This window comes from Syngnathoides biaculeatus, chromosome 4 (assembly GCF_019802595.1).
Source record: "Syngnathoides biaculeatus isolate LvHL_M chromosome 4, ASM1980259v1, whole genome shotgun sequence".
NCBI classification, from domain to species: Eukaryota; Metazoa; Chordata; class Actinopteri; order Syngnathiformes; family Syngnathidae; genus Syngnathoides; species Syngnathoides biaculeatus.
Genome location: NC_084643.1, coordinates 9,596,560 through 9,623,080, shown reverse-complemented (window position 1 = coordinate 9,623,080; position 26,521 = coordinate 9,596,560). Strand labels below are relative to the sequence as shown.

The window sequence follows — 26,521 nt, the reverse complement described above, 5'->3', positions numbered from 1 at the left end:
AGCATTTGGAACTTCGATTAGCCACAATAGATGTTGATTGATCAGTGGAACAACATAGATAATCTTAGAGTAGCCAGTCCCAAGTTGAGTCTAAAAGAACAAAGATCGTAATTTACGGCCTACAGAGCGCACCTGATGATAAGCCTCATCTAGTGCATTTGTAAAGGAAATACCATTTGGTACATACATACGCCGCAGCTGTGTAAAACCCGCAAGTGCCCACATTGAAACATATTACAAAGAAATATTTACAAAGAAAGACGGTACACAGAGAGTTTAACGCTAGCGCCGCGCTAACATAGCCGGTTAAAAAAAAAAAAAAAAAAACAATCACTGAGACACAGCAGTTACTCGCTAGTGCAGCGCTAACAGGGCCGGACCAGTAAAAGTTACTTCCTCGGCACATATATTCCTCCGGTCTCACTTACCTTTTCCACTCGAGTGCCCCCTTGTGGTCGTTAGAAAAAAAATAGCGCATCACCGCATGAACCGCAGGGTTGAAAGCGTGTGAAAAAAGTCGCAGCTTATAGACCGGAAATTACGGTATCTCCCTCGTTATAGCGTTTCTGTGCCACGTCAGTCAAGTCTTGTTTTTACTCATCTTCCAAGGTTTGTCTTGTAGTTATCGGACCTCGTTTATGTTTTTGTATTACTTTGCCTTTTGCTACATATTTTTTGTGCTTCTGCCTTTTTGGATTGCTCACCTGTGTATGACTTCTGCCATAACTAAACTACCCTTGAAAATCATGTCCCTGCCTCGGAGTCCTGCATTTGGGTCTCGCCCCGTGTCGCTTGGCGCAATGAGGCACAGGTGAGCAGCACCAAAAACTCACATAATTCATCTACTCACATTCTTGGAATCAAGCCACAACATAATATACATAGAAAAATAACATGCACAAAAATGGTTCTTCATTTTAAAACACGGATGGCAGTTATTCATTTAAGACGACTCGCTATCGTATAATGCCTTCATCTTTTTATCGCATTTGAGCATTTTATGATCTTTTTAAAAATATATATTTTTAGTTTGAGTGCACATTTGTCTAAACACGTCATAGTCACGGAGCTACATTATTGCAATAGTAATGTAAAAATAAAAAAAACTACTGCTAGGTCATAAATGAAAACATTTGGCAGTAACCTAAAACTTTGTACAGTATGTCAGGGACAACCCCAACCCCCCCCCCCCCCCGGGGTTTATGTTTTTTTATTTCACATGGGAGGGAATACAAATCCAAGAACGGCTTGTGTCAGATCTTAAGGGTTGCGCACAAAATAATGGACGCCTCCTGTAGCTGAATTCAATTCTATGCAATGTGTTTTAGCTGATAGTTGCTGGGGGGGGGGGGGGGACAACAACGTACAAGTCTGAGGATGACTCATTTCAAGTTATTACTCCCGTCAAGCAGTGCAAGCGCAAAAACACCACATCAATGGACAGAGTATTTCAATCACTGGCCCTTTTATGGCATATGGATTTATTCGGGGGCGCGCACACACCCACACTCACACACAGACAGACAGACTTGGCACTCAACCCCTCATCGGCGCTTCGCCACCGCCAGGGCCCAGTTTCTCATCAAGTGGAGCACGCTCGCTTTTGTTGCCGTCATAAATAAGCAACGGAAGGCAGCATTGATTTCTCGGGCAAGCGCTCTCCGTCCGGCGGCCAAAGCGTGCGTGAAGCAGCAACGTAAACATGTTTCACACAACGAAAATATTTGGATAAACGAGTCGAATGCTTCCGAAATGCAGATGAAACGGCATATTACAATGTAACAAATGGCATTGAGCTGTATCCAAGGTAGGCTGCAACACTCTTGTTTCGTATATTTTCTTTTTATTATGCATAAACAACACAGATAAATGTAGTCGGTGGCACGGTGGGCCAGCTGATATAAGCGTTGGCCTTACAGTTCTGAGGTCCCGGGTTCGATCCCGGACCTGCCAGTGTGGAGTTTGCATGTTCTCCCCGTGCCTGCGTGGGTTTCCTCCAGGTGGGCACTCCAATTTCCTTCCACATCCCAAAAACATGCAACATTAATTGGACACTCTGAATTGCCCCTAGGTGAAATTGTGAATGCGGCTGTTTGTCTTCGTGTGCCCTGCGATTGGCTGGCGACCAGTTCAGGGTGTAACCCCGCCTCCTGCCTGTTGACAGCTGGGATAGGCTCCAGCACTCCAGGCGACCCTTGTGAGGATGAGCAGCTAAGAAAATTGATGGATGGAAGGATGGATGATGACTTACGCCTTGGGCTGGGTGAGTCATTGATTTAATTGCTAATTTGTTATTTCTAATCCTGATTTATTATTATTTTTTTTTTTTACATTTGTACACTTGTAACCCTTAAAAGGAATATTTTTAATCTATTGATATTAAATTGTAAAAAGAAAAGGCATTACGTAATGTGTTTCAATGTTCATGTTTTCCAAGTTTCGAATGAACGTAATTGTCAATTTTTGTTTGTTTATTGAGGTAAGGGGGATTGATTAAAATTGGAAATGAGCATCTATTCATGTGGGGGAGGTGGGACACATAGATACATAATAACAATATGAAAATCTATCCAAAAATTGCCACTGATTTTTGCACACTTGTACTTTTATTTGACTGCTTAAGTTGGGTTCAACGCCTGGTTAATCTCATAAGAGACGACATTCCTGTCCGCTACGCCACCCAAACTCCGTCATGCTCACCTTCATCTTCTGCAGCGTTGTGGTTCACAAGGTTTTGCGGTCAACCCCAAAGTCCTGTCAGCAGACTGTGATCAGAGTGTGCACACGAGCCGAATACAATACGGTGATAGTTGCAGTGACTTATGCCAAAAATATGACATACCCACATATCGATGCCCTCTCATTTGTTGTTGAGCGGGCAAAAAAGTGCAAAGAGCATTTATGGAATATGGATCTGGATGTGTGGCAGAAATGAAAAGTCATCCGGTGACACTGGGAGAGGCTTTAAATTCTCACTTTTATCTCCCACTAAACTGATTTTTTTTCTTACAGTCATGATGTGACGGCGTGACTTGAAAGGAGGACTTTGTTCAAAATTCATAGGTACAATAAACCCTCCAATGTGAAGTAATATTATTATTACATATATATTGGACATTCATTGAAAAAAAAATTAAAATAAAGAACATTTTTTTAAATCAAAGCAAAATCGCGATCGCGAGAACCTAACTGCTTGAAAAGTACGACTTGGGGTAAAAAAAAAAAAAAAAAAAAAGTCTGGCCACGCCTGCTGTATATTCTCTACATCGAAACCAAGTCCTCAGAAAAGCCTCAAATCTCCGCGGTCCATTTCATGGGACTGTTATTGTTCGTCGTCAGCGCCACGCCCCTCCCAACACGTCGAGTTCCGCCTGTGTGTATTCTGGCTCAAACGCTTAAACTTTGTGATTTTTCTTTTGTTTGCTCAATGGCGGGAGTAGTAATAATTGTAATTGGAATGTCTGAGCGAGAGAGGAATTTCGATAATACTTTTCCAATTTAGAGATGTTTCTTGGAGAAATCTGTGGATAACTCCGGCATTTAAAGGAACACTGAAGCCTCATCTACTAACTTTTAATGTGTGCTCCCATTCCGATTACGTTCCTTTAAAATGAAGTTGAATTTGATTTTAAATCGAGTGACCTGCTGGGAAGACAGCCTCAGTTAACACCTTGAAAAGCTTGTTGAACCCGCTCTCACAAAAATTTGGACAACATTTACATCAAAAGCGAGAGCGCGCTTCCTTCGCCGCAGACCGGCCGCCACATTCTGAAATGGTCCGTGGTGACGAAAGAGGCGACGGCGCTGTCAATAATTGTCTTCTTCCGGCTCATTTTGCAGATTCAAGTTAAACACCGGGTTAATGACGCATAGAAAAAAAAAAAAAAACCTGATAAAAAACGATAAAGACCGCAGAGGGCGATGGAATAATAAGAGAATGTGTGTGTGCTTTCCCTGACCAAATACTTAAAATATAAATCTGGCTTTTTTTTTTGTTAGTTCCACGCACTTTCTGTCACTTTGAATGGAACAGGGTTGCATTTGTGCAGCACAAAGCAAAATGTCAGATATGTTTTATCTGCGCAAAACAAAGTTGGGCAACATATTTACTAGAGCAAAGTCTAATGAAAGACTCCCCCGAAGTGCATTCTGGAAAGCTGAGGAGGGATTTTGAAACGGAACCGACTGGAAGATTTGTAACAAGTGGAAATAATTAAAAGCACTCAAAGGAGCCTGAAGAAATGGAGAAGAGGCTTCGCAACGAGATAAAAACAAGGCAGTGTAAAAAAAATCGCCAACATGGATGTGAACATAGACCTTCAAAACAAAGGCCTACAAGGAATATTAAAGTGTTATTGTACAACAGCCAAGGTCACACGGTCAAATGTCTTGGGGAGGGGCTGGGGGGGATCATGTGTTGGTCATTTCGATTACCATGCGATAAAAACTGTCAGCATATAAATTGATAAAAGTGGCTTTTTCCCCTCCTCAGGTGGAGGACATGGCCCTTTTTCTAAACTGTTATGAGTGTACCCCGTTTTAGAGCGACTGATGAACTTATTTCAGTGTCTCCTGTGCGAAAAGTGGACAGCACGCAACACACGCGGGGAGCTTGGGAAAGGAACAAGCTGTGATTCTGTCTGCTTGCGCTATCAGTGTCGACGTCGTGTTTGCAGATGGTTTAACGCTTGGTGAAGAACGGCAGCAGCAGCAACGGCGCCGCGATCGATGGAGACCATTTTAACTAACAACGGTACATCCGTCCAAACTTTATCAGCATTTGTCGGAAGACTTATCAGAAAGGTGATGCAAGCTGTAGAGGAGGATAAGTGAGCTACAGTTAGGGAAAAAGTACAATAGGGTGGAGTTCTGTTTTCAGCAGTTTTCCCCATGCGGTCGCAACAACCAACGTGACTTGGATGCAATTATTCATCCCGAATTCTAACACGCGAGTGAATGAAAACACACCGCGACTTTCTTACCTCAAATAGTGGCAACCAGGCTCGCACTGCAGACGTCATGTGTCAAGCGCGTTGTCGTATCTCGGATTGCGAGTGGGACGTCGGATGTCGGACACATGTGGTTGAAGTTCGTTTATAGGTTTTTTTTTCTCACGATGCGAGAAAAAAAAACGAACAAAACAATAAATAAACGCATAACTCCAAAACCTTGCAGGAACAAGTGCCTAATAATTACTTTCTTCCTTATTTAGCCTCCTTCAACAGACGTGATTTGACTGAATGAAAAAAGACTGAAAAATACCGGGGGGGGGTAGGGGGGGGTCTGTTTGCTGCAAGCATGATCAAAGGATGATCACCAATTTTTAACGTGCAAGTTTTATAAATTGTATTATGAATGAAACATATCTAGTACATCTATAAATAAACGCTATTCTGTTTTCAAAATGTACACAATATGATGGTTCATTGTTTAGGTGCGTACATTTACCCCCCAAAAATTACAAATTCAACTAAGTCAACGACTCAACTGAATTCAGATTTGCATCATGGCATGCGAGCGTGATTTCATAGCGTGTACATTGTATCCTTTCAAAAACTTTTGGATTTCTTGTTTTAGTAAATTAATTTGACAATTATTGACGTCAAGTAAATAATAGACATTTTTACAAGAAATTGCTTCTGAACTCTCTCCTCGTAATCCTTGGAGTGCAATCACGTGCTAATGGCCGCCATTTCTACAGACAAGCTAGGCGTTGCAGGCGACATCACGATGGCAACGTCCACAGACCTTCGTGCAAGCGGCGAGCGACGGAGGTTTTCTGCCTACTTTAATTATAAAAAAAAACTTCCCTGAAGTAGAATATCCGGACACTAGAAATACACATGCGTACCGCTTACAAAACGAACAGAACAGACTTTCAAATAACAATTTGCCTCGTGTACTCGAGCTTCGTTCAGATCTGCACATCGTATATTTGCGAGCCACTTTTGTTCCCGTGGTTTTTTTTTTTTTGATAACTCCATTGTATCTTATCCTTCATGTAATCTAATCTTTGGAACACGGAAAAAAAAAAAAAAAAAAAAAAAAAAATCACTTCCCAACGTCTCCGTTTCCGCGATTTCCACATCCGCAGACGCAAACAAAAATCTGGCATGACGACGATGGACAGCTGACTGCTTGTCTGCAACAATGGCGGTCAAGTACCCGGATGAACAAGGGCGACGTCACGTGCAACCCGGCCATTGATGACCCTGTCTGCAACTGGATTGTTGGCCTTGGGTCGACATCCGAATGTAGCAGCTATGGAAAAGTTCATTTCGAGTCGCATTCAGTTTTTTTGACGTGTTTTTGTCATTTCGCCTGAACTTCCAATGCCTTGAACCCTCTTGATCCATAATCAATAGCATCCTGACCCCACGTGCACAATGCTTGACCAGGTCGATCAATTTTACAAATGAAGTCGCTTAACAGAGTGGCAACATCCTTCTTTCCGATGATATCGACCATTTCTCGTTCCATCCAATCCTATCGGAACTTATTTTTGACATATTTATCAATTTCTTTCACTCGAGTGGCCTCTTTCCTCGAGCGCCGTCATCATGTTGTCTTGAACATGGCCCCATGAACCGCCTCGTATACAACAAGCGTTTTCATTGGTCAGGCGGAACACATCCGACCAATCAACAGACGCATATCTAATCTTCCACCTCCCTTGCAAAAGTCAGACCGGAATATGAACGAGGGTGGATTCTGGCACGGGTTACGGTCGGAATATTACAGAAAAAAGGAGAATATATATATATTTTTTTAAATCAATGCAATTGAAAAAGACGGAATTCCGCCTACAAACGGAAAAATCACGTCTGCTTTAATTAATCAGCACCTTTACATGGTCTCTACTTCATTTCACATTTTGACTGTTGTAAAAAAGATTTAGGCACTACCACAACGTGTTGTGCCTGCCAAATGCGGCAAAAGCCAAAGGTAGCCAGGACTGCTTCATTTTGGCACTCTTGACTCAGAACAAATGTAAAATAAAATAAAAAAAAAAAAATCACATCTTCGGCATATTCTTCCAAAAGCGCAACGCCATATCGGCCCAAAGGCTTGGCCGTATTTCACAACCCAGAATTAATCACCCTGGCTTTCATAATCCCTCACGGCTACAAGAGTAATAGATTCCATTTGAAACCAGTTTGGCTTGAACGCTAAAACTGGTTTGGCTAAGAGTGTGTTGAACTTGACAGCTGAAGTTCTTGCATTTTGCCAGTTAGGCACTCTGATGGGATTGATGGGTCATCCTAGGTCATTGATTAATGAACCTTTGCACATGCCTACAAAGAGTTCTCCGGTGCAGGTGTGTCTCGAGAAGGTAAAGCAAGCACAAATTCATGCCTCCACGGTGCGACGCCCAATCCAGAAAAACCTGCACTCGAACCAGCTTTCTCGACACTTTTGTTCAGAGGGTCCGGCAACAGCTATCAAGTTGCAAATGGACATTTGTAAAAGTAACAAAAAACAAATTCAGCGTGCTAATTCAATGCATGCCAATCATGTCTGGGGTTAACCCATTCATCGGCAGGGTGGCAATTTTTTGCCTTATTGAGATAAAAGTCTCCTAACAGGCCACAATCAAGGAAATAACACTTCTTTTTCCATTCATGGTTAAGTTATATGATAACTTTACTCATTTATGATCTTGTCCCAAAAATTCAAATCCTGGTGGCCCATATTTACTTCCATACAGCTAACTTCAGGTGAAAGGTGGACTACACACTGAACTGGTCACCGGTAAGTTGCCAGGGCATGTATCGACACCATTGCTGAGCAGGAATTGATCCCACGCTCCCAGCACCAAAGTCATGCGTCTGTAAAACTACGCCACCAGTGACAATGGGTCTAAACATGATTTCTGCGAATGAACATTTCACACTCTTCAAAGTTTTGCACAGTACTCCACAGAACTTTGAGCAATCCAGTTGGTCCCAAATTACAGGTGATAAAAACAAAACAAAAAAAACCACTCAGAGATTTGAAAAATTTACTGGCGTGGTCAGTCGTGCCCGCAGATATAAAGTTCCGGGTGCGCGTTCTGTTGGTAATTACGAGTGTACCCCTTTAAGAGCGGAGGGGGGCGGTGTCAGGTAAACTAGGAAGTAGAAGTAGGCTGAGCAGCAGCTCGTTAGAGACCGTGTGCTTCAGTGTTAAAAAAAAAAAAAGACGTCAATCTGGATCGGTTTTCATGTGCGCTGAAAGTGTGCGACAAGTGCGCAATTGCGCAGTGGCGCAGCTTAGAGGGAACATTGGTCAAGACTACACAAAATAAGCGACATCTTTGAATATCTGTGTATTTCTACTCAAAACAAATTTCATGTGTGCGATTTTTCGTGCTCGACTGTGCAGATTTGCGAGTGCGATGGCGCCCACACCTTTTAAATGAAATACAACAAAATAGAATTTTTAGAGACAGATGAGTCCCAAACGTTCAGATTAAATGCAACGCAAATAGTCACTTGGAGACATCGCAGACTTCTGAGTCATCCCATGTTTACCAGTGTCAATGAGCAGATGCTTATTTTTCACAGCGTATCCTGGTAAAAAAAAAACCTGCAGGAGTCGATCGAGGACAAGCTTTTTGGGCTTTTATGCACGTGACGGCGTTTGAACCCTTTTCACTTTTGACTGGAAGTGTGCGAGACGAACACAACAGAAGGAACAAAAAAATAAAAGAACAGCCAAACCACTAAAATGAGCGGCTTTTCTTTTTTTTACATTTTTTTTATTTTTTATTTTATTGCCCCATTCGCCTGTGCTACACAAGTCCAACAAATTCCATGGAAATTGTCCTGGTGAAGTTTGTGTAATCCTGCTCTTAGTCCAGCAGACAAACAGAGACGCAGACAGCTAAACCAACATGACCTCGGTGGCCATGTAGATATCACATGTATTGATTTTATGCAATCAGAAAAGGACTCTAATCCATATTCTCAGCAGTTCTACTTGAAGGGGATCATTTGTTTGTCATCCACCCATCTATCAATTTAAAACCTTCCAAAAAAACATTTAACTGCTGACGCAAAAACTTTGAAAAGGGTTACCACACTGCAGTTTTGTTCTTGGTTCCAAGGCCCAACGTACGTACCCTTCAAAACTTTTTTGACACCCTGTGTCGTTTGTATATGAAATGCAGTATTTACATTTTTATACGTTACACCGTATTTCCTCTTAGTTGCTGGGGTGGGGCATTTATTTACTCAACTGCTGTGAGTACCTTGTATCACGTGACTTCGTAGTGTTAAGCGGCTGCGCAAACTAAGTTCCGTAACCGAGGACCGAGGAGGCATTAAGGTGAAGGCAGTGATAAAGGGAGGCCTTTATTTGTACTGTTTTCAAATGGTAGTATGTGATATGGTTTTAAAATTGTCCACAAATACATAATACCGTAATTCCTGGCCTACGGAGCGCACCTGGTTTTAAGCCTCACCCAGTACATTTCTAAAGGAAATAACATTTGGTACGTACATTAGCCGCACCTTTGTAAAAGCTGCAAGTGCACACATTGAAACACGAGATATTTACAAAGAAAGACAGTACACAGACAGAGAGTTTAATGCTAGCACCGCGCTAACGCTAAAGCTAGCACTGCGCTAACAGGGCCGGTTAGAAAAAAAACATACCAGTAAAAATCACTTAGACACAGCAGTAAGACGCTAGTGCAGCTCTAACAGGGCCGGACCGGTAAAAGTCAATTCCTCGACACATATATTCCACCGGTTTCACTCTTACCTTTTCCTCTCGAGTGCCCCCCTGCGGCCGTTAGAAAAAATTCACAAATTAGCCGCATCACCGCATTAGCCGCAAGCGTGTGAAAAAAGTCACATCTTATAGGCCGGAAATTACGGTAATTCAAACACAAATTTACAATACAGTGTGTCCATCCGTCCATTTTCTGAGCCGCTTATCCTTACGAAGGTCACGGGAGCAATGTAGTATGTGTTCATGCGTAATTAAAAAAATCAAAAAATGGCCTGATTTTAAACTTTAGCTTTGGAACCACTGAAAATTTTTTTGTTTCTGAATGGAACATGGAACTGACATATTAACTTATTAAAATGGATGATGCATGGAGAGTTGAATCAGGGCACAATGTCCCTAATCTGAAGGCGTTATTTTACAGAAACTGTTTTTCTTGTATCAAAGCTGAAGTATTATTCTATTGAAAATATATATATTTTTGTTTCAGAATAGCAGGGTAAGAAAAAAAACACATCTGTCCGTAAAGCAAGCTAAATAATGATTGAAATGGCTCTATGTGGTAAAATAATTCATAATGTTATCATAATATTTAATATTTGTGATTGACAATTTCTACACAAAAAAATGTTTTAGTGACAAGGGCAAATCCCCCCATTCCGCCCCCCAAAAAGGCAATTTGGAATGCGAGTACAGCAGGCCAGACAAACATCCATTCACCATATTTTTAGCCAGGACTTTCTCCTCCCCCAAATTTCTCAAGACAGGATATATAGACCACGTATAACATCTATAAATAAACAACTAATACTGACACGACATTCATGGAATTATTATAAACATAAACATGAATCATAAGAGGTCTAATTGTCAGCCTCTGGGGTCCATGCCAAATCCCCCCCCCCCCCCCCTTCAGAATGCCATCATTCTTCCACTTTAAATATTTAATTCGGTTCAGAGATAATTGTAGCCACCTCCCCCCGCACCCCCCAATTGCGCAATCGCTGGACTTTGACAGAGCGGCCCGGGCGGTCTGCGCATTTGACCCCCCGCCGCTATTATCGATAAGGAAATTGCCATGTTTGCTAAATGGTGAACCTTTCCACGTGCATCTGCACAAGCGCAGCATTCTGCAACTCGCGTCTGCCGGCCTTAATCGAGCTTGTTAATGTTTGATAAGTCACGTGTGGACAATCTGACACGGCGGCTGTTTATTTAGGACGCCACACAAACTTGTTACCTGCACCAGGGTGGCTGTGTTTCATAGGCGTGTGCTTGTTTGTCGCAAAAGTACATCTTTATACTGTAGAAATAAATGTTTTTTTTTCCCCACAGCGGCATGATGGTGTAGCTGGAAAGCGTTGGCCTCACAGTTCTAAGATCATGGGTTTGATCCCGGACCTGCCTGTGTGGAGTTTGCATGTTCTCCTCGTGCCTGCGTGGGTTTTCTCTGGGTACTCCGATTTCCTCCCACATCCCAAAAACATGCAACATTCATTGGACACTCTAAATTGCCCCAAGGTGTGATTTTGAGTGTGACTGTTTGTCTCGATGTGCCCTGCGATTCGGTGTACCTCGCCTTCTTTCCCTTTGACAACTGGGATAGGCTTCAGCACTCCCGCGACCCTGGTAAGGATAGGCGGCTAAGAAAATGGTTGGTTGGTTGGTTGGTTGTCCCCCCCCCCCCCCCCCAAAAAAAAAAAAAAAAAAAAAAAGTCTTGTATTGCTCCACAATAATTTTCTCATAAAAAACTTCACTTTTTTCAAGGGGATTAATAAATGGCCAACAATGCCATTTAAATCCATTTCATCCATCCATTTACCCATTGTCTGAGCTGCTTATCCTCACAAAGGTCGCAGAGGAGCCAGAGCGTATCCCAGATGTCAACGGGCAGGAGGCGGGGCACACCCTGGACTGGTCGCAAGCCAATCGCAGGGCACATGGAGACAGACAACAGTCACAATCCCACCTATGAGCAATTTAGAGCGCCCAATGAATGGAAGCATGTTTTTGGGATGTGGGAGGAAAGCGGAGTACCCACGCAGCCACGGGGAGAACGTGCAAACGCCAACACAGGCGGGGCCGGAATTTGAACCCCGGTCCTAAGAGCTGTTTGGGCAACGCTCTAACCAGCTGCACCACCGTGCCCCCGAATTAAAAAAAGCATCTGGGTGAGTCCCACCAGATCAGATTGTAATTTATTATTTGTGATCTTGTTACATTTCATGCCCTTTGACCCAGAAGAAACTGGATGAAACTTGGCCTCTCCCATCATGCAGCCAGCAACATGTGATAAATGTTTTAACCTTGACCTGCGCTCTGTACACACTGAGCACTCGTTTGAGTTACAAAGCGCCAGAAAGCGGCGCGTTCCCCCCCCCAACCCCCACCCCCACCCCCACCCTACCTGATGGCATCAGGTGCTGCCAGTCAGTGACAAAGGCCGAGATCGGAGACGGCAGCCAGGCCGGGGAGGACGTGAGGAGGAACAGCAGGAGGTTGAAGGAGGGCGAGGACGTCGCCGCCATGACGCTGGTGGAGAGCAACAGAGAGAAGAGTCAACCAGTGACAAGGATCCTAATTACCAAGTCAACTCCAAGATGGCGTATCCATGTGAACGAAAGGCTTTCAGTCCTCCTTTCCTCCATTGGCTGTCTGTCTACAGCTCAAAAACTTTGCTGATGTTAACCTTTGACCTGCTGCTGCAACTAAAACCATGCCTTTTGTTTCGTGAAGGTGCCACCCCCCTCCCAAAGTAGTCATCAAACACTTGCTAGCTTTTCTATTATCTTACAACCCTGTTACATATTCCCAAGTACATCATCATAATGACTCTATGCTATACACAAAGTACTGTCTCATAATAAGGAAGGGGTCAAATTAGAGTCATTAAAATAAATACTGCATTTACATATCTCAAACTCTACAGTAACCAATAGAAGAGGTACATTGCAGGCACATTAGCAGTCACTGTGATTTGACGGGCGTGTACGCACCAGCGCACTCGCAAATCTGCACAGTCGAGCATGAAAAATCACACACATAAAATTTATGAGTAGAAATATATAGACGTCGCTTATTTTGTGTAGTCTTGACCAATGTTCCCTCTTCGCTGCGCCACTGCGCAATTGTGTACGTCGCACACTCTCAGCGCACGTGAAAACCGATCAAGCTAAACAGCCTGATGTAATTTTTTTTTTTTTTAAACTAACAATAAGCTGCTGCTGTGCCTACTGCTACTTCCTAGTTTAAGTGACACCGCCCCCCTCCGCTCTTAAAGGGGTACACTCATAATTACAAACACCCCTAACTTTATATCTGCGGGCATGACTGACCACACCCGTACATTTTTCAAATCTGTGTGACTGCATTAGCCTAAAACTAAACACGTTTCAGACAATTACGACAGCCAAAATGATTTATTTTTGCTACATGTTCGAATAACAAGAGAAGGATTTTTTTTAGACAATTATTCACTTCTCTCATCAAAGTAGAATTCCAATGCGTTTAAATGATTTGGGAAAACCAAGCTGATGACATCAGACCTTTGGAAGCTTCTGATGGGTTGACTGACATCATTTGAGTTCATTAAAGCCACCTGTGGATGTACTCTATGTGCACAAATATTTAGGGACATATGATTTTTAATAGCGTCTTTCCTGTCTAGGTTGCAGAGAATTTCCCCAAAAGGAAACTATTAAAGGCTAGTCCCGACCGTGCACATACGAATGGTAATTCCAGACCTGATAAAGAATGCATTTAAAAGTGATAATGACAGACAGTCCCTTGGTCCAAGTAAATAAGAGTCCGCTTACAGACTCCGAGTTCAATCAGTCAAGTCCAAATATAGGCCAAACTCCATCCACACCCACGTCTATTTACAGCTGTGTCCCCGCAACTTATTTCTGCGAGGCGAAAAAAAAAAAAAACAAAATGAGGAGGAAGACTCTTCATTGGCACCGCCAATGAATGCACTGTAGACAGAAACGGTTGGCGAGCATAAACAAAGTGACAAATACAGAACGTTGTATCGCAACGATTCTTCTAACATAATAAAAGTATTAGGGTCCAAAAATGGTGCAAAAAAAGGCTCTGTAACATCTACTATTGTGTAAGCAAATTTAACAGTCACAATTACATTCACATTAGATTAGCAATGCGGACTGCAGCGCAAGCTAAACCAAAACAACCATCACAGAAATGTAATTTGACGACCGCGAATCGTATAAAGCACAAGAAATGAGTCAGTATTGCATGAAAGAAATAAAGCAATAAATCACAGCATGTGTGTGTGCGTGTGTGTGTGTGTGTGTGTGTGTGGAGGGGTGAGTGTGGAAGAATTCCAGAGGCCACGCAAGGCCGAGTCAGACAATGCAAGAATTCAAGCCAGAAAACTGTCCAGCCATGTGCTCATCTGCCCTGACTGTTGAGCGTCATTTAAGAATTCCAAATTAGTTGGAAGCTCGTTTTCTCTTTTAGGCCCATTTAGGTTTCATCAGTCCCCCACAGTCGCTTTTGTTTTGAAGTTAGTTGATCCATATAAGGACAGTATTTAAAAAAAAAATCATCATCAATCATAGCACTCAAACGAGCAAAGACGTCCACCAAAGCCGAGTAAAGTAAGGAGGAAAACGTGTCGATGGTTTTGTGAGTTGGCCGGCTACTTTATGGCGTCGGGGGATATTATACAAGACGACCACAGGATAGAAATGTGCTTATCTTCTTTTTAACCGGTTCGCTTTTGACTACATGATTGTGATTTTGCAGACGTGCATCGGAATGTGAGTTTGTTTGTACATTGCTGACTGCTTCTGTGTTGTTCAGCAATGATTGTGCCATGACTTTGAAAGATCATCAGCTGCGATGAAGTCTTCTTTTCCTTTCCTTTCGGCTTGTCCCGTTAGGAGTCGCCACAGCATACGTGTCATCTTTTTCCATCTAAGCCTATCTCGTGCATCTTCCTCTCTTAACACCCACTGTCTTCACGTCTTCCCTCACAACATCCATCAACCTTCTCCCAATATTATTCACTCTCTCTCCAAACCATCTAAGTCTGCTCTCTCAAACTTTACCTCCAAAACTAATGAGCTCATTTCTAATCCTATCCAACCTGCTCACTCCCGAGCGAGCACCTCAACATCTTCATTTCTGCCGCCTCCAGTTCTGCTTTCGCGTAGATTGACGAAAATTGACATTGAAAACAATCAAAAGAAAAACATTCTGAAGCAAAGCATTCATGTGCTGCGTGGCCACGTATTCTTGCAGTCAAAGTGTTATATGACGGGAAATGCCATAAACGGAGGAACCTCTTTCGTTGAGTGAATAAACCACGCCGGTCGCTGCATCAAGAAAGGTGGTAGTTGCTCCATCTCACGGTGAACTTGGTTCATTAAAGCTGCCATATTTTAACCAAACCAACTTTTTGGAGTATCTGTGTTGCCTCAGTCTTCTTCTTTGGGCTTGTCCCGTTCGGGGTCGCCACAGCATATCGTCTTACATGAACGCATATTTGTTTGGCACAGGACGCCCTTCCTGACGCAACCCCTCTGCATTTAGCCGGGGAGAGAAGCTTACGGTACCTGGTACTCCCAGGCGGTCTCCCATCCAAGTACCGAACCTGCTTAGCTTTTGGGATGTGACATTATCGGGCGTTCTAAGGGTAGCATGGCCGCAAGCCCCAAATGGTGCCTCAGCAAACGTGAAATATGAGTTCAAATCATCGACGCATTCCTTGAGGTGCAGAATTTTTTGTTTCTGCCAAGAGGCCTGAAATCAGGTCATTGGAATTTCACAAGCTTATCTACGTCACTAGTGAAGATCTCTGCCTGCCTCTCTGCTCTGTCAACGTAACGAACACGTGTGCTTTCAGAAGCGGGTCTTCTACACGGAGACAGCCAATCAAAGGAAAGGGGGCGGTCTCGCCCAAATAGGGACAAAGCGGATACAAGACTGGGTCAAACAGAAGTAGCTGTCAGGGTTGTTGTGGATACTTGTATGATAAAATCAAGTTGTTGTTGTTTCTCTTTTGATTCAAGTGACAATTATTTACTAAATCCATGTTAGATAGTCACGGAACCGAGATCTAAATAGCCCAAATATAGACACTTTTAACTGTTTGGAGAAAACAACTCGTCGAGCCTGAAAGGGGAGATGTGCCTTTTGCCCCAAGTACTGTTAAAAATACGCCAATCTTATTTGATGTTCCAAACTCAGTCATTACTGCAATACATTTTCAGAACGGAAATGCGACACCGGAGAAGTTCTGCGTGGGACAGGCTGCACGTCGGTGTCAGAGAATCCTCTGCTTTCACACTAGCTGGCAGAGTTGTGCTTTCTGCGTGCGGAGCTCAGCCAGCGACAAACCCCCGTCTCCCAAAAAACTCCGCCAGAGCCAATCAGAGAAGAGGGAGGCTCTGCACGAGTCTCACGGGCTTCCTCCGACAACTTAACGACTGTCCGGTCAACTTCACATCACCTCTAGCCCACCACCTTAATTCATCATTTGTGTTTGCGAAAGAAGGTTATGAGGGGAAGAAGTCACTTCATCTGTCTGTTTGTAGGGGAAAGTGCACACTGACACACACACAAAGAGGGCAATGTTGCTAAATTTGAGGTCCTCACACAGGAAAAAAAAAAGGTTCAGTGTGCAGAGAAATAAAAAAATATATGCAATGTGGAGTTAAGCAATGTTCTGCTGAGTGCTGTGTCGATAGCAAACTGCCCCTACTGCGCATTCATCGTTGTGACTTTTGACGTTACGCAACTCGCACACAGATAAACAAAACAAACACACGGGCTAACTCTAATAGCCACTGTGCTACTGGACCTAAACTGGCCTCTGTTTGATGCTACTTGTATATATGAATTTGCATCATATAGAGTGGAGGGCGGCCCGTTGGGATACGTTGTGCTCGTCCAGTGAGTCGAGTCGTGTTCTGGGTTGGACAAACATGTTGAGGTGATAAACAGTCAAGCCACCAGCTTAAGACTATCCTTGTGAGACTGTCGCTAATGTGTGAAGACATTTGACATTTTAACAATAAAGCCTGGAAGTTAGTCGACCATTTCAAGGGAAATTCCGGTGGTTTGGAGTAACAATGTATCCAATAGGTCATGTAATATGTACCTCTACCTTGATAATGTCATGTTAAATCCTCTCTCATTTAATAGTGTTTTGTCAACAATTACAAATTTTCTTTTTTCGCGAATCACATGACTTAAGAAATAGCAGTAGTGGTTGATCGGGAAAACGGAGGAATACTTCCATACCGATTTGAACCTGTGGCTGTAAATAATGTTGAATATTCAGATGGTTCTCCGTCGGAATGACGCAGAATCCGACGAGCTGGCTTCTCGCTCCCCGAGGGAGCTCCAGGGCTCGGCACGGAGCGAGCTCACGGCCCCGCCACTTGGCGGAGCCAGCTCGTCAGACTCCACATCATTCCAGAACCATCCCAACATTCAACATCATTTACAGCCACAGGTTCAACTCTGCATGGAAGTATTCCTCCATCTTTCCGATACTGCTCGTACTTCAGCAGATGAGGATAAGTCCGAGAAATCGTCGCTGGGCATAAACGGTGTCCCATGTAATCGAGCCTTGGTTGCGGCACGGTACACGTCAAATCCGCGCACGTAGGTCATGTGACTCGCGAAAATGGTGGCGCCCCTGAAAATTCGTAATTGTCGATAAACACTATTAAATGAGAGATGATTTAACATCGCAGCACATATTACGAGACCTATTGGATACATTGTTTACGCAAACCAGTGGATTTCCGCTGTAAACATCTGTCTAAATATTTCAAAACACTTTTTGCCTTTTTTAAATGCACATCTTAAAAGGCAAGTTGAGATGAGCGTCACCGTGAAAACAGAAACCATCTCATTCTTCAACTAATCATATGGCAAGGGTTTTTTTTTTTTGGGTGTATGTGACCATTCATTAACATAATTACACAACTAATGAGCAACATGCATGCACATGAAAAAACAGGGCGAGGTTTTGATGAGATGAAAGTGGTGAGATGACTCTCCGCGTTGACTCTTTCAATTTGTTCATATGCACCCAGTTATTAAAGATAAAGGAGCTGTTCAAGCGGAATTGAACCCAAATGAGTGAGGAACTTTAAAATGGAGGCTCCAGATTTGAGCACATTTTTTTAACCCACTTACAATCAAAGTCAAAAAGACTACTCAGAGGAATTCTCCAATTTGAACTTTTTAATTCACCAGCTGCCAAGTAAACCTTTGCAAAGCTGCTTAATAGGGTTGGGGACGATTCTTTCACATCAAAACTCATCTAATGCACCGTATTCTCCGCACTGTAAGGCACACCTAAAAGCCTTTAATTTTCTCAAAAGCCGACGCTGCGCCTTATAACCCAGTGCGCCTTATATATGGATCAATACTGAGCCTTTAGTCCAGCTCCATCTAATGCAGGGGTGTCAAACTAATTGTTGTTGCGTGCGACATTGGAGTTACAGCTTCCCTTGGAGGGCCGTTATAACTGTGAAAACATAAAAATCTTTAACCGCCACATAATATTTACACATTAAATTTCTGAACTAGTTTGGAACTACAAATCAACAACTGTTGATGTTTGGTAACACACAAAAAAACGTTTGCAATATCTTCACGTAATCTTTTTTTGATACGACAACTTGAAATTTTGGCACAGATTTAAACAGAAATGGCAGTTTATTCACATGATTCGCCCTCGCGGGCCGCATAATGTCATGCGGCGGGCCGGTTCTGGCCCCCGCGCCTTGAGTTGGACACCTGTGATCTAATGGATGCATACCGTAACCCCAGCCTCTACTGTCGCGTCTATTCTATGCGTTTGGTGCGCCTTGTATATGAAAAAAGTTTGAAAATAGGTCATTCGTTGAAGGTGCGCTTATAGTGCGGAAAATACGGTACTTTTAAGAAAAGGGCCTTTCCCAAACTATTGCTGAATAAAACCAAATGTCCAAAATGTTTTCATATGGGAACGATTTAAGCACAGAATGAACACAGTTAGAGCACTGCTTGCTTAAAAAAAAAAAAAAATTGATTGAGATGTGTATGGAAAGAATATGTCAACCACCTAAAAAGCATATGGAGACCGCAGACACTGAACATGAGCCTGCGTGTTGCAGCAGGGGAGGCTCCAGAAGGAGGAGCCGGGAAAAGAAGGAGCCTGGAGCTTTGCCTTGTTTCAACTTCTTCACCGCTGCCTACGCACATGCATTAAACTTGTGCGGAATATCGATGTAAATGTGTGGCGCACGAGACGTCAACACAGGAGGAGCTTTTTTTTTTTTTTTTTTTAAGCACGCTCGCATTCGGATACCGGACGGCTCCGGCGTCCCACGCTCCCGTTTCAAAAGGGAGAATGGAAAAAGTTAGAGTCAGCACGCTGGCATGAGGGCAGTCACGGCTGGAAGGAGATCAGCACAAACATCTGCACAGCATCCTGGAGTGCGTTTCTGTGTGCAAAAAAAATCAAGTGTGCATAGCACGGGCAGCTACTCGACGACGAGAGAAAGCGTGCCCACTTCAGACGTGACGAGTCGTCGCTACGTGCGGAGACTTGCAACAAGGCAAATTTTCAACCAGTAACTGTCATGCAAAATTAAAGATGAGAATAATAATTCCTCCAGCCTGCGCGTCTGACACTTTTCCAAGTAAGTGGCTGACGTGGGCTGCCATTTCAGAGAGTTATTCTAAATGAAAGAGGCTTGAAATGTCACATCTGAGCAGTCGGCGTTTTCATTCAGCAACTTAGTTTGATGGGGATGCTCCTCGTTTACGGTGCGCAGAACAAAGTGTCAATATTTTGGGTTCATGAGGGTGATCATAAAAATCTAATGTGGCGCAACAGCCGCGGTCATGAATTTGGGCTCCTTTCTGCAAGTTCTTACCAGAAGAACCCCTTCAAGAAAAATTTCACACATTTTTGCTAAAGAACTGAGGCTAAAATCCAAATGTACACTGACAATTTTTCGTTTTAAAACAAACTAAACTACCAAATATATTGCACATTTACCATTGCAATCCAATAATTGCCTTTCGCTAGTCCCGATCAAATTCAAAGCGAAGCTAAGTAAACCCTTGACGGGTTGCCAGTCAATCATAGGAGAGCCCACATAAAGACAAGCAAGCGGTTCATCCGTTACATCGTAGAAGGTTGCCACACAAGATTTCGAGAGTTCTCAGTTTTCATTTAAGTTCAGTGAGCTTCGGAATAAAATGTGTTGATGAAATCATCTTTTTTTTTTTTGTGTGTGTTCTTTCTACTGTTACACTCCATGTGGATTAGGGACAGGTGGCTAGTTTTCAGCAGACTAATCGCCAATTCGTTTACCGTAATTTCCGTTCGACAGAGCCCACCTGGTAATATACCTCACCCATTTGTAAAGGAAATACCATTTGGTACATACATAAACCGCACCTGTGTAAAAGCCGCAAGTGCCCACATTGAAACACGGGATATTTACAAAGAAAGATGGTAAACAGAAAGAGTTTTCAAAGTTTTAATACTTTAACTTAGCTTAACATTGCAACAACACGGTAGCACGAACGGGGCTAGTTTAAAAAAAAAAAAAAAACATCTGCGGCAGTTACACATTAGCAACACGGTAGCATAGCACTAACAGAGCCGCTTAAAAAAAAAAAAAAACATACCTAAATCACTGAGATGCAGCAGCAACACGCGAGCGTAGCACGAACGCCAGCGTGGCGCTAACAGGGCCGGTTAAAAAAAACATACCGGTAAAAATCACCGAGACACGGCAGTAACACAGCACAACATGTGCAACACATGAGCACAGCACTAATGCTAACGCAGCGCTAACAGGGCAGGTTGAAAAAAAAAAAAAAGCTAGCACAGCAATAACAAGGCCGGTAAAAGTCACTTCCTCGGCACATATATTCCACCAGTCTCACTCTTAACTTTTCTGCTCGAGTGCCCCCTTGCGGCCGTTAGAAAAAACGCACGAATAAACCGCTTCACCGCATAAGCCCCAGGGTTGAAAACGTGTGAAAAAAGTCGCTGTTTATAGGCCGGCAATTATGGTAGCTCTTTTTGGCTGTAAATCCATGTTCGTGTTGACTACACAAGTGCCCTAAGAGCTTTGAAATCTGGTAGATGGTATGGTTAAACTCACTCAGTGTCAGCCTTCATATTAGTTAACAACTATCGTTATTTGTGCATTTTTTTCATAACGGCCACAAGGGGGCACTCGAGCGGAAAAGGTAAGAGTGAGACCCGTGGAATATATGTGCCGAGGACTTTACTTTTACCGGTATATTTTTTTTAACCAGCCCTGTTAGCGCCGCACTAGCATTAGGGTGTGCTAGCGTGTTGCTGCGGTTTTACTGCCACTTCTCAGTGATTTTTACCAGTATGTTTTTTTTTTAACCAGCCCTGTTAGCGCCACGCTAGTGTTAGCGTGTTGCTGCTGTGTTAGTGCCGTGTCTCAGTGACTTTTACCGGTATGTTTTTTTTTTTCAATTGGCCCTGTTAGTGCTGTGTTACCATGTCACAACTGTGTAGCTGCTGCGGCTGTTTTTTTTTTTTTTTAACTTTACCAGTATGTTTTTCTTCTTCTTTTTTTTTTTTTTTTTTTTACCAGCCCTGTTCGAGCTACCATTTGTTGCTAGGTTAAGCTAAGATAAGGTATTAAAACTTTGAAAACTCTTTCTGTGTACCATCTTTCTTTGTAAATATCTCGTGTTTGAATGTGGGCACTTGCTGCTTTTACACAGATGCGGCTTGCGTATGTACCAAATGGTATTTCCTTTACAAATGTACTGGGTGAGGTTTATAACCAGGTGCACTCTGTAGGCTGGAAATTACGGTAGTATATTTATATTCTACGTATTTGTATGATAAATTATATACATGTATTTAATTTCCTCTGAAGACACCAACCAACCTTAAAAAACATATTTGTGTCCAAGTTTGGCCTCAAAGAGTCTATCTTACACAAGAAGTAAGTGAACCTGTTTTCCGCGTTTGTTTACACGGCTTTCCGCAAAAAAATTGTACTTAAACATAATTGGATGGTTCCAAAATGTCATTCTTCGAATTTGACATATCGTCCCCCGTGGAAAAGAGATGAATCCTTACTGAATTGGGGTTCCCCAATCATGTGAAATGTTCCAATATGTTCCTGTCACGCTCCCTTTTTAACACCTAATTATTAAGATAAATCGGTCCCTAACAGGACAAGACAACCTGGAAGAACTTGTTCTTGTCTTAATCTTCTCATTTCCCACCTAATTGTTGTTGACGAAGTGCAGCCGCAGTAAACACGGCGGCTCTTACGTGCCATGTGACAATATCATCGACAACGCTCCACTCGTTTCTCGTACCTTCTGGACGCTTGAACCCAGTACAACATCCATCCGTCCATTATCGTCACGAAGGTGGCGGGTGAGGCGGAGCCTACGTCAGCTGACTTTGGGCGAGACACCGTGGACTGGTCGCCGTTCAACTGGTGGGGGGGAGGGGGGGGGGGACAGAAAAACAACCTCTCAGAGTCTTCAATGAAATGGAAACATGCACGCTTGCCGAATGTTGACAAAGTTGGAGTACCCAAAGAAAACCCACGCATTTGCAGAAGGAACACGCAAACTCCACACAGGAAGGCTACAGCCCGGATTTGAACCCCCAACCTTGAAACTGTGAGGCCGATGGAGAAAACACTTGATTACGATCCCCCAATGTCTTCTTCTTTGCCTTTCGGCTTGTCCCGATAAGGGTCGCCAAAAAAAGGCTTTGGGACAAGTGTGAATACTCGAAAAAAAAAGAAAAAAAAAAAAGAATATTTGCACTTGAGCATGAACAAATCCAAAAGTTCACAAGCAACCAGTTAACCGAGCACGCATTGTTACAGAAACAATAAAGAAAATGGGAATAATAATGCTATCATTAGATTTCCTTTCAAATGATGACCCACTTTAACAAGCAGCGACCAGCGCGATGACAAAATTATTCATGAGAAAGAACAACAAGGCGACAACAATAATTCAAAGATGATATTAGCTTGGTTGCGACGTAACTCGCCCGCTGGACGATGCAGAAATCACTTTGATTACAGCTAAGTGTTACTTCTGATACAAAATAGATAATATTACAAATAATATTTTTAAGGGCTAGCTACGGTGATATCTAGCAAGCTAGCTATATTAGCAAGTATACAAGTACTACAGAGCAAGTTTACGTCATATTAAAATTTGTAATTAGTCAAAAAATTGAAAATTTAAATGAGCTTTTTAGCGCAATTTGATATTTTGCGATACTATTTTTATTGACATACATGCATACACACTTTTTAAAGCGTTGTGAAAAATGTGAAATGAAATGATGTATCCCCAAGTAATCTTTTTAAAGAATGTGTACCACTGCTTCTGTTATAACCATCTTTCTTTTTTTTGCATATCAATATCTCCACGTTAATTTCACACCAATCGGGATCCTTTTCAGGGCGCAGAATTACAAAATATGGATTGCGATTACATTTATATTCAAGTAACTGTACTTGTACATAAAGTACACAAAATATTTTTGTTCATTACAAACAATGAATTAAATGGTGTGCTTGCATGATATCCAATAAAAAATGAAAATTTTGGCCATTTTGGGCCCACGATGCACACTTGAGTCTGAACACATGGAGCGTATGCCATACTTCCATAAAATCCATAAATCTTCCATTAATATTGAATTTTTACAATTGATCAACTGATGCCGGTAAGCAGTTTCTAATACTTTTTGCTCTGTAAATGCACATATTTAATTTCTTTTAACAGTTGCAACGACTGTGCCACAATTATAAATGAGTAAAATCCCCAAAAATGTAAAGATATATCATAAATAAATCAGATTGTTCACGGTATTTTCCCCATCAAAAGACCCCAAAAAACAATCATGCATTGCCATAGCATGAATATAACGTACAAGTAAATACTATACTAACAGGAATAAACCACATACCTGTTGGATAAAAAAAAAACATAATTAACGTAATTACATTATATTATAAATAACGTAATTAAAATGGATTAACTTCAATATGAGCTACCTAACCCTTGCTTTGAACAACAATGGCGTGCACAAGTTGAAGCTTTAAAAAGAACTGGGAAACGTTGCTTTGCATATCAACACATGAAATATCCATCCATCCATTTTCTTTGGCGCTTATCCTCACGATTGGTCGCGGGGAGTGCTGGAGCCCATCCCAGCTTTCAACCTGCAGGAGGCGGGGTACGCCCTGATCTGGTCGCCAGCCAATCGCAGGGCGCACAGAGACAAACAGTCGCATTCACAATCACACTTAGGGGCAATTTTGAGTGTCCAATTAATTTTGCGTGTTTTTGGGATGTGGGAGTGCCCACCCGGGGAAAACCCACGCAGGCACGGAGAGAAACCACCGTGCCGCCGAAATTCCACCTATAAAATGGGAAAACCACGTCTGGTGACTACAGGGTCCCATTTTGGGGCCCCGATCCTCACTTGGGACAACCCAAGCGTGCAGGAAAAGAAGCAAGCTTGTTGAGGGCATGACAGAGAAAATAAAAGCGAAACACATGTTGCTTTGCACCTCAACACAGGCGGTGTAAATCTCAACGCAACATGACTGCAATTCATTCTTAAAAAAAAAAAAAAAAAAAATGTAATCACGTGCTGATCGTGTCAGTTATACGAATAATCTAAACAAGCAATGAAATAATGTCAAGCATTTGGTCCACCAATCGTGCAAAACCCCAGTTTGAAATGGTGATCGTGCGCGTGAATGAGTGCTGCACGCTCTGCGTCTTCTTCTTTTTTTAAGTTCGCCAAAGTTTCCCACGGAGCAACAACTTCGAAAGAACGTGACAAACACTAACAAAACAAACAGCAAGGACGCTGTTCAAACAACAACAACAAAGTGCTTACTTTGCACGAAGCGCCACGGTGGAATCCTGCAAGGAACAGATGGACTTTTTTTTTTTTATTATTTATATATAGATATTCCCCCCCCACCCGCCACACGAAAGCACAACTTTGCACATCTACACGCGCGCAATTCGCTCCCAGTCGTCTCCACTTGATTCAAGCGGGAGTCCCTTTTACCTCCACTCGCTGGTTTCCTCGCAGGGAGACTCCTTCTGCCCCTCTTCGATCTTCCCCCCCCCAGGAGAGCCCACACGCGCGCGCGCTACACGTCCACACGCTCTCGTGCGCGACCGCGGCGATCCGTTGAGACTCACGTGTCCCACCTCCCTTCCCCGGGACCAGCGAGACGAGCAGCCAACTGGAACCCGAGGCCATCCTCCCCGAAATGCATCCGCCTCTTTTTAAAGAGCTGCGCCCACACGCGCGCGACGTGCGCCTTTGCAAGCCCTAGAAAAGAAAAGAAAAGAAAAGAAAAGAAAAGAAAATCACAGAGACGGAATTCGTGTTATCATGAATGTATATCTACACATTTTGAACTACGCGACCAAAATCGGTGAAGGGCTGGTGTGATGTTATAGAAATAAAATAAAATTAACTAATTACCCCCCCCTCCCAAAAAAAAAGTTTACATTGAAATGTGAGACTGTTTTGTAATCTGTCTATACGTAACAGATGGACATTATGCTATATTAGCTAGATCAAACCTAATGTTGCTCGTTTTAACACCTTTTAACATAAAAACAAATACACATGGAAAATATTATGTAGTACAGTGGAAATATTATAGCCCTGGTATGAAACTGATAATCATTTATTAATGTTAGCAAGGTTAGATATTTTGATAACAACAGTGGAGGAAATAGAATTTAGCTTGTTTTTAACATAACTTCAAGGGGTAGTTCCGAGGAAATAACGCCACATAAGAATACTACAATTAATATAACCATAGCAGATATTGATAATGATGTTAGTATTATCATCAATAGCTCAATGATGCAGAATTGGGGTTGTTTGGTGCATAATTCCATGTCTAACAAAGTAACAATAACTGCATTAGAATTATTATCGAAAAAAATTGTGATAATAAGGTACCAACTGCGCTAGCTAGATGAGCTGGCTCAGATAGATAGATAGATAGATAGATAGATAGATAGATAGATAGATAGATAGATAGATAGATAGATAGATAGATAGATAGATAGATAGATAGATAGATAGATAATCAATGGCGAGATGGTTTTTGCAGCTGTTTCCTCATGTAAATAAGATTCATTCATCACAGCTGCAAAACGTTCTGCTTCTTTTGAGGCTCACGTGGAGGTTCCGCAGCACTCGCGACGCTGTGAGAGGACCGCCCGGAATTTCAGCTGTCAACTGCCAAAACAAGCCCCCGACCAAAGCTAGCGCCCCCAGCACCCACCCGCCCACCCACTACAGTGACCCCTGGTGACCCAAAAGCCATCCACTAGCGGGGAAAGGCCTGCCTTGAGACGTGAGGAAGGAAAAAAGAAAAAAAGGATTTTGAATGAGAGAAACAGAAATGCATGAAGTGAGGTGATGGGAAAAACACCGCGATATGAAAACATATGAAAATAAAATTACTGCCAAGTCTGCCATCCAACTTGTTTTTCAGCGCGGATATTTTGTCTCCAATGGTGGGCGGGTCGTTGGTTCAATTAGTTCCTTTGTCGTTCCTGTGATTGTGCGCTCCGAGTCATCATGCGGCCTCTTATTGTATTAAATGTGACAGGGGAACAATGTATCGGTCCCAGTGGACCGATGCAGGACAAGCTACACCCTGGGTGGAATATGGAGACAACACACGAAAAAAAATGATATCATGGTTCAAATGGCAAAGAAAGCGATGAAATCAATCAAAA

The 26,521-nt window shown here is 42.6% G+C and overlaps 1 protein-coding gene and 1 long non-coding RNA gene across 4 annotated transcripts in view; one reads left to right on the top strand and one right to left on the bottom strand.

Moving 5' to 3' along the window:
* The window catches only part of ghra (growth hormone receptor a), a 40,086-nt gene extending 13,780 nt beyond the window's left edge, over positions 1-26,306 (bottom strand). Inside the window, exons 1-4 of one of the 3 annotated variants that reach the window (XM_061817673.1) lie at positions 26,244-26,306; positions 24,956-25,088; positions 22,076-22,197; positions 12,123-12,247 (exon numbers count right to left, since the gene is read on the bottom strand). In XM_061817673.1, coding sequence (XP_061673657.1) covers positions 12,123-12,247; positions 22,076-22,116 — 166 coding nt within the window. In that variant the 5' untranslated portion in view covers positions 22,117-22,197; positions 24,956-25,088; positions 26,244-26,306. The other 2 variants (XM_061817672.1, XM_061817674.1) reach the window with 2 other exon arrangements.
* On the top strand, positions 1,566-16,299 carry LOC133499533 (uncharacterized). Its single transcript, XR_009794684.1, has 3 exons — positions 1,566-1,807; positions 2,165-2,263; positions 15,952-16,299. It is a non-coding gene; the product is annotated as an uncharacterized LOC133499533 (long non-coding RNA).
* Positions 26,307-26,521: the final 215 nt, after the last annotated feature.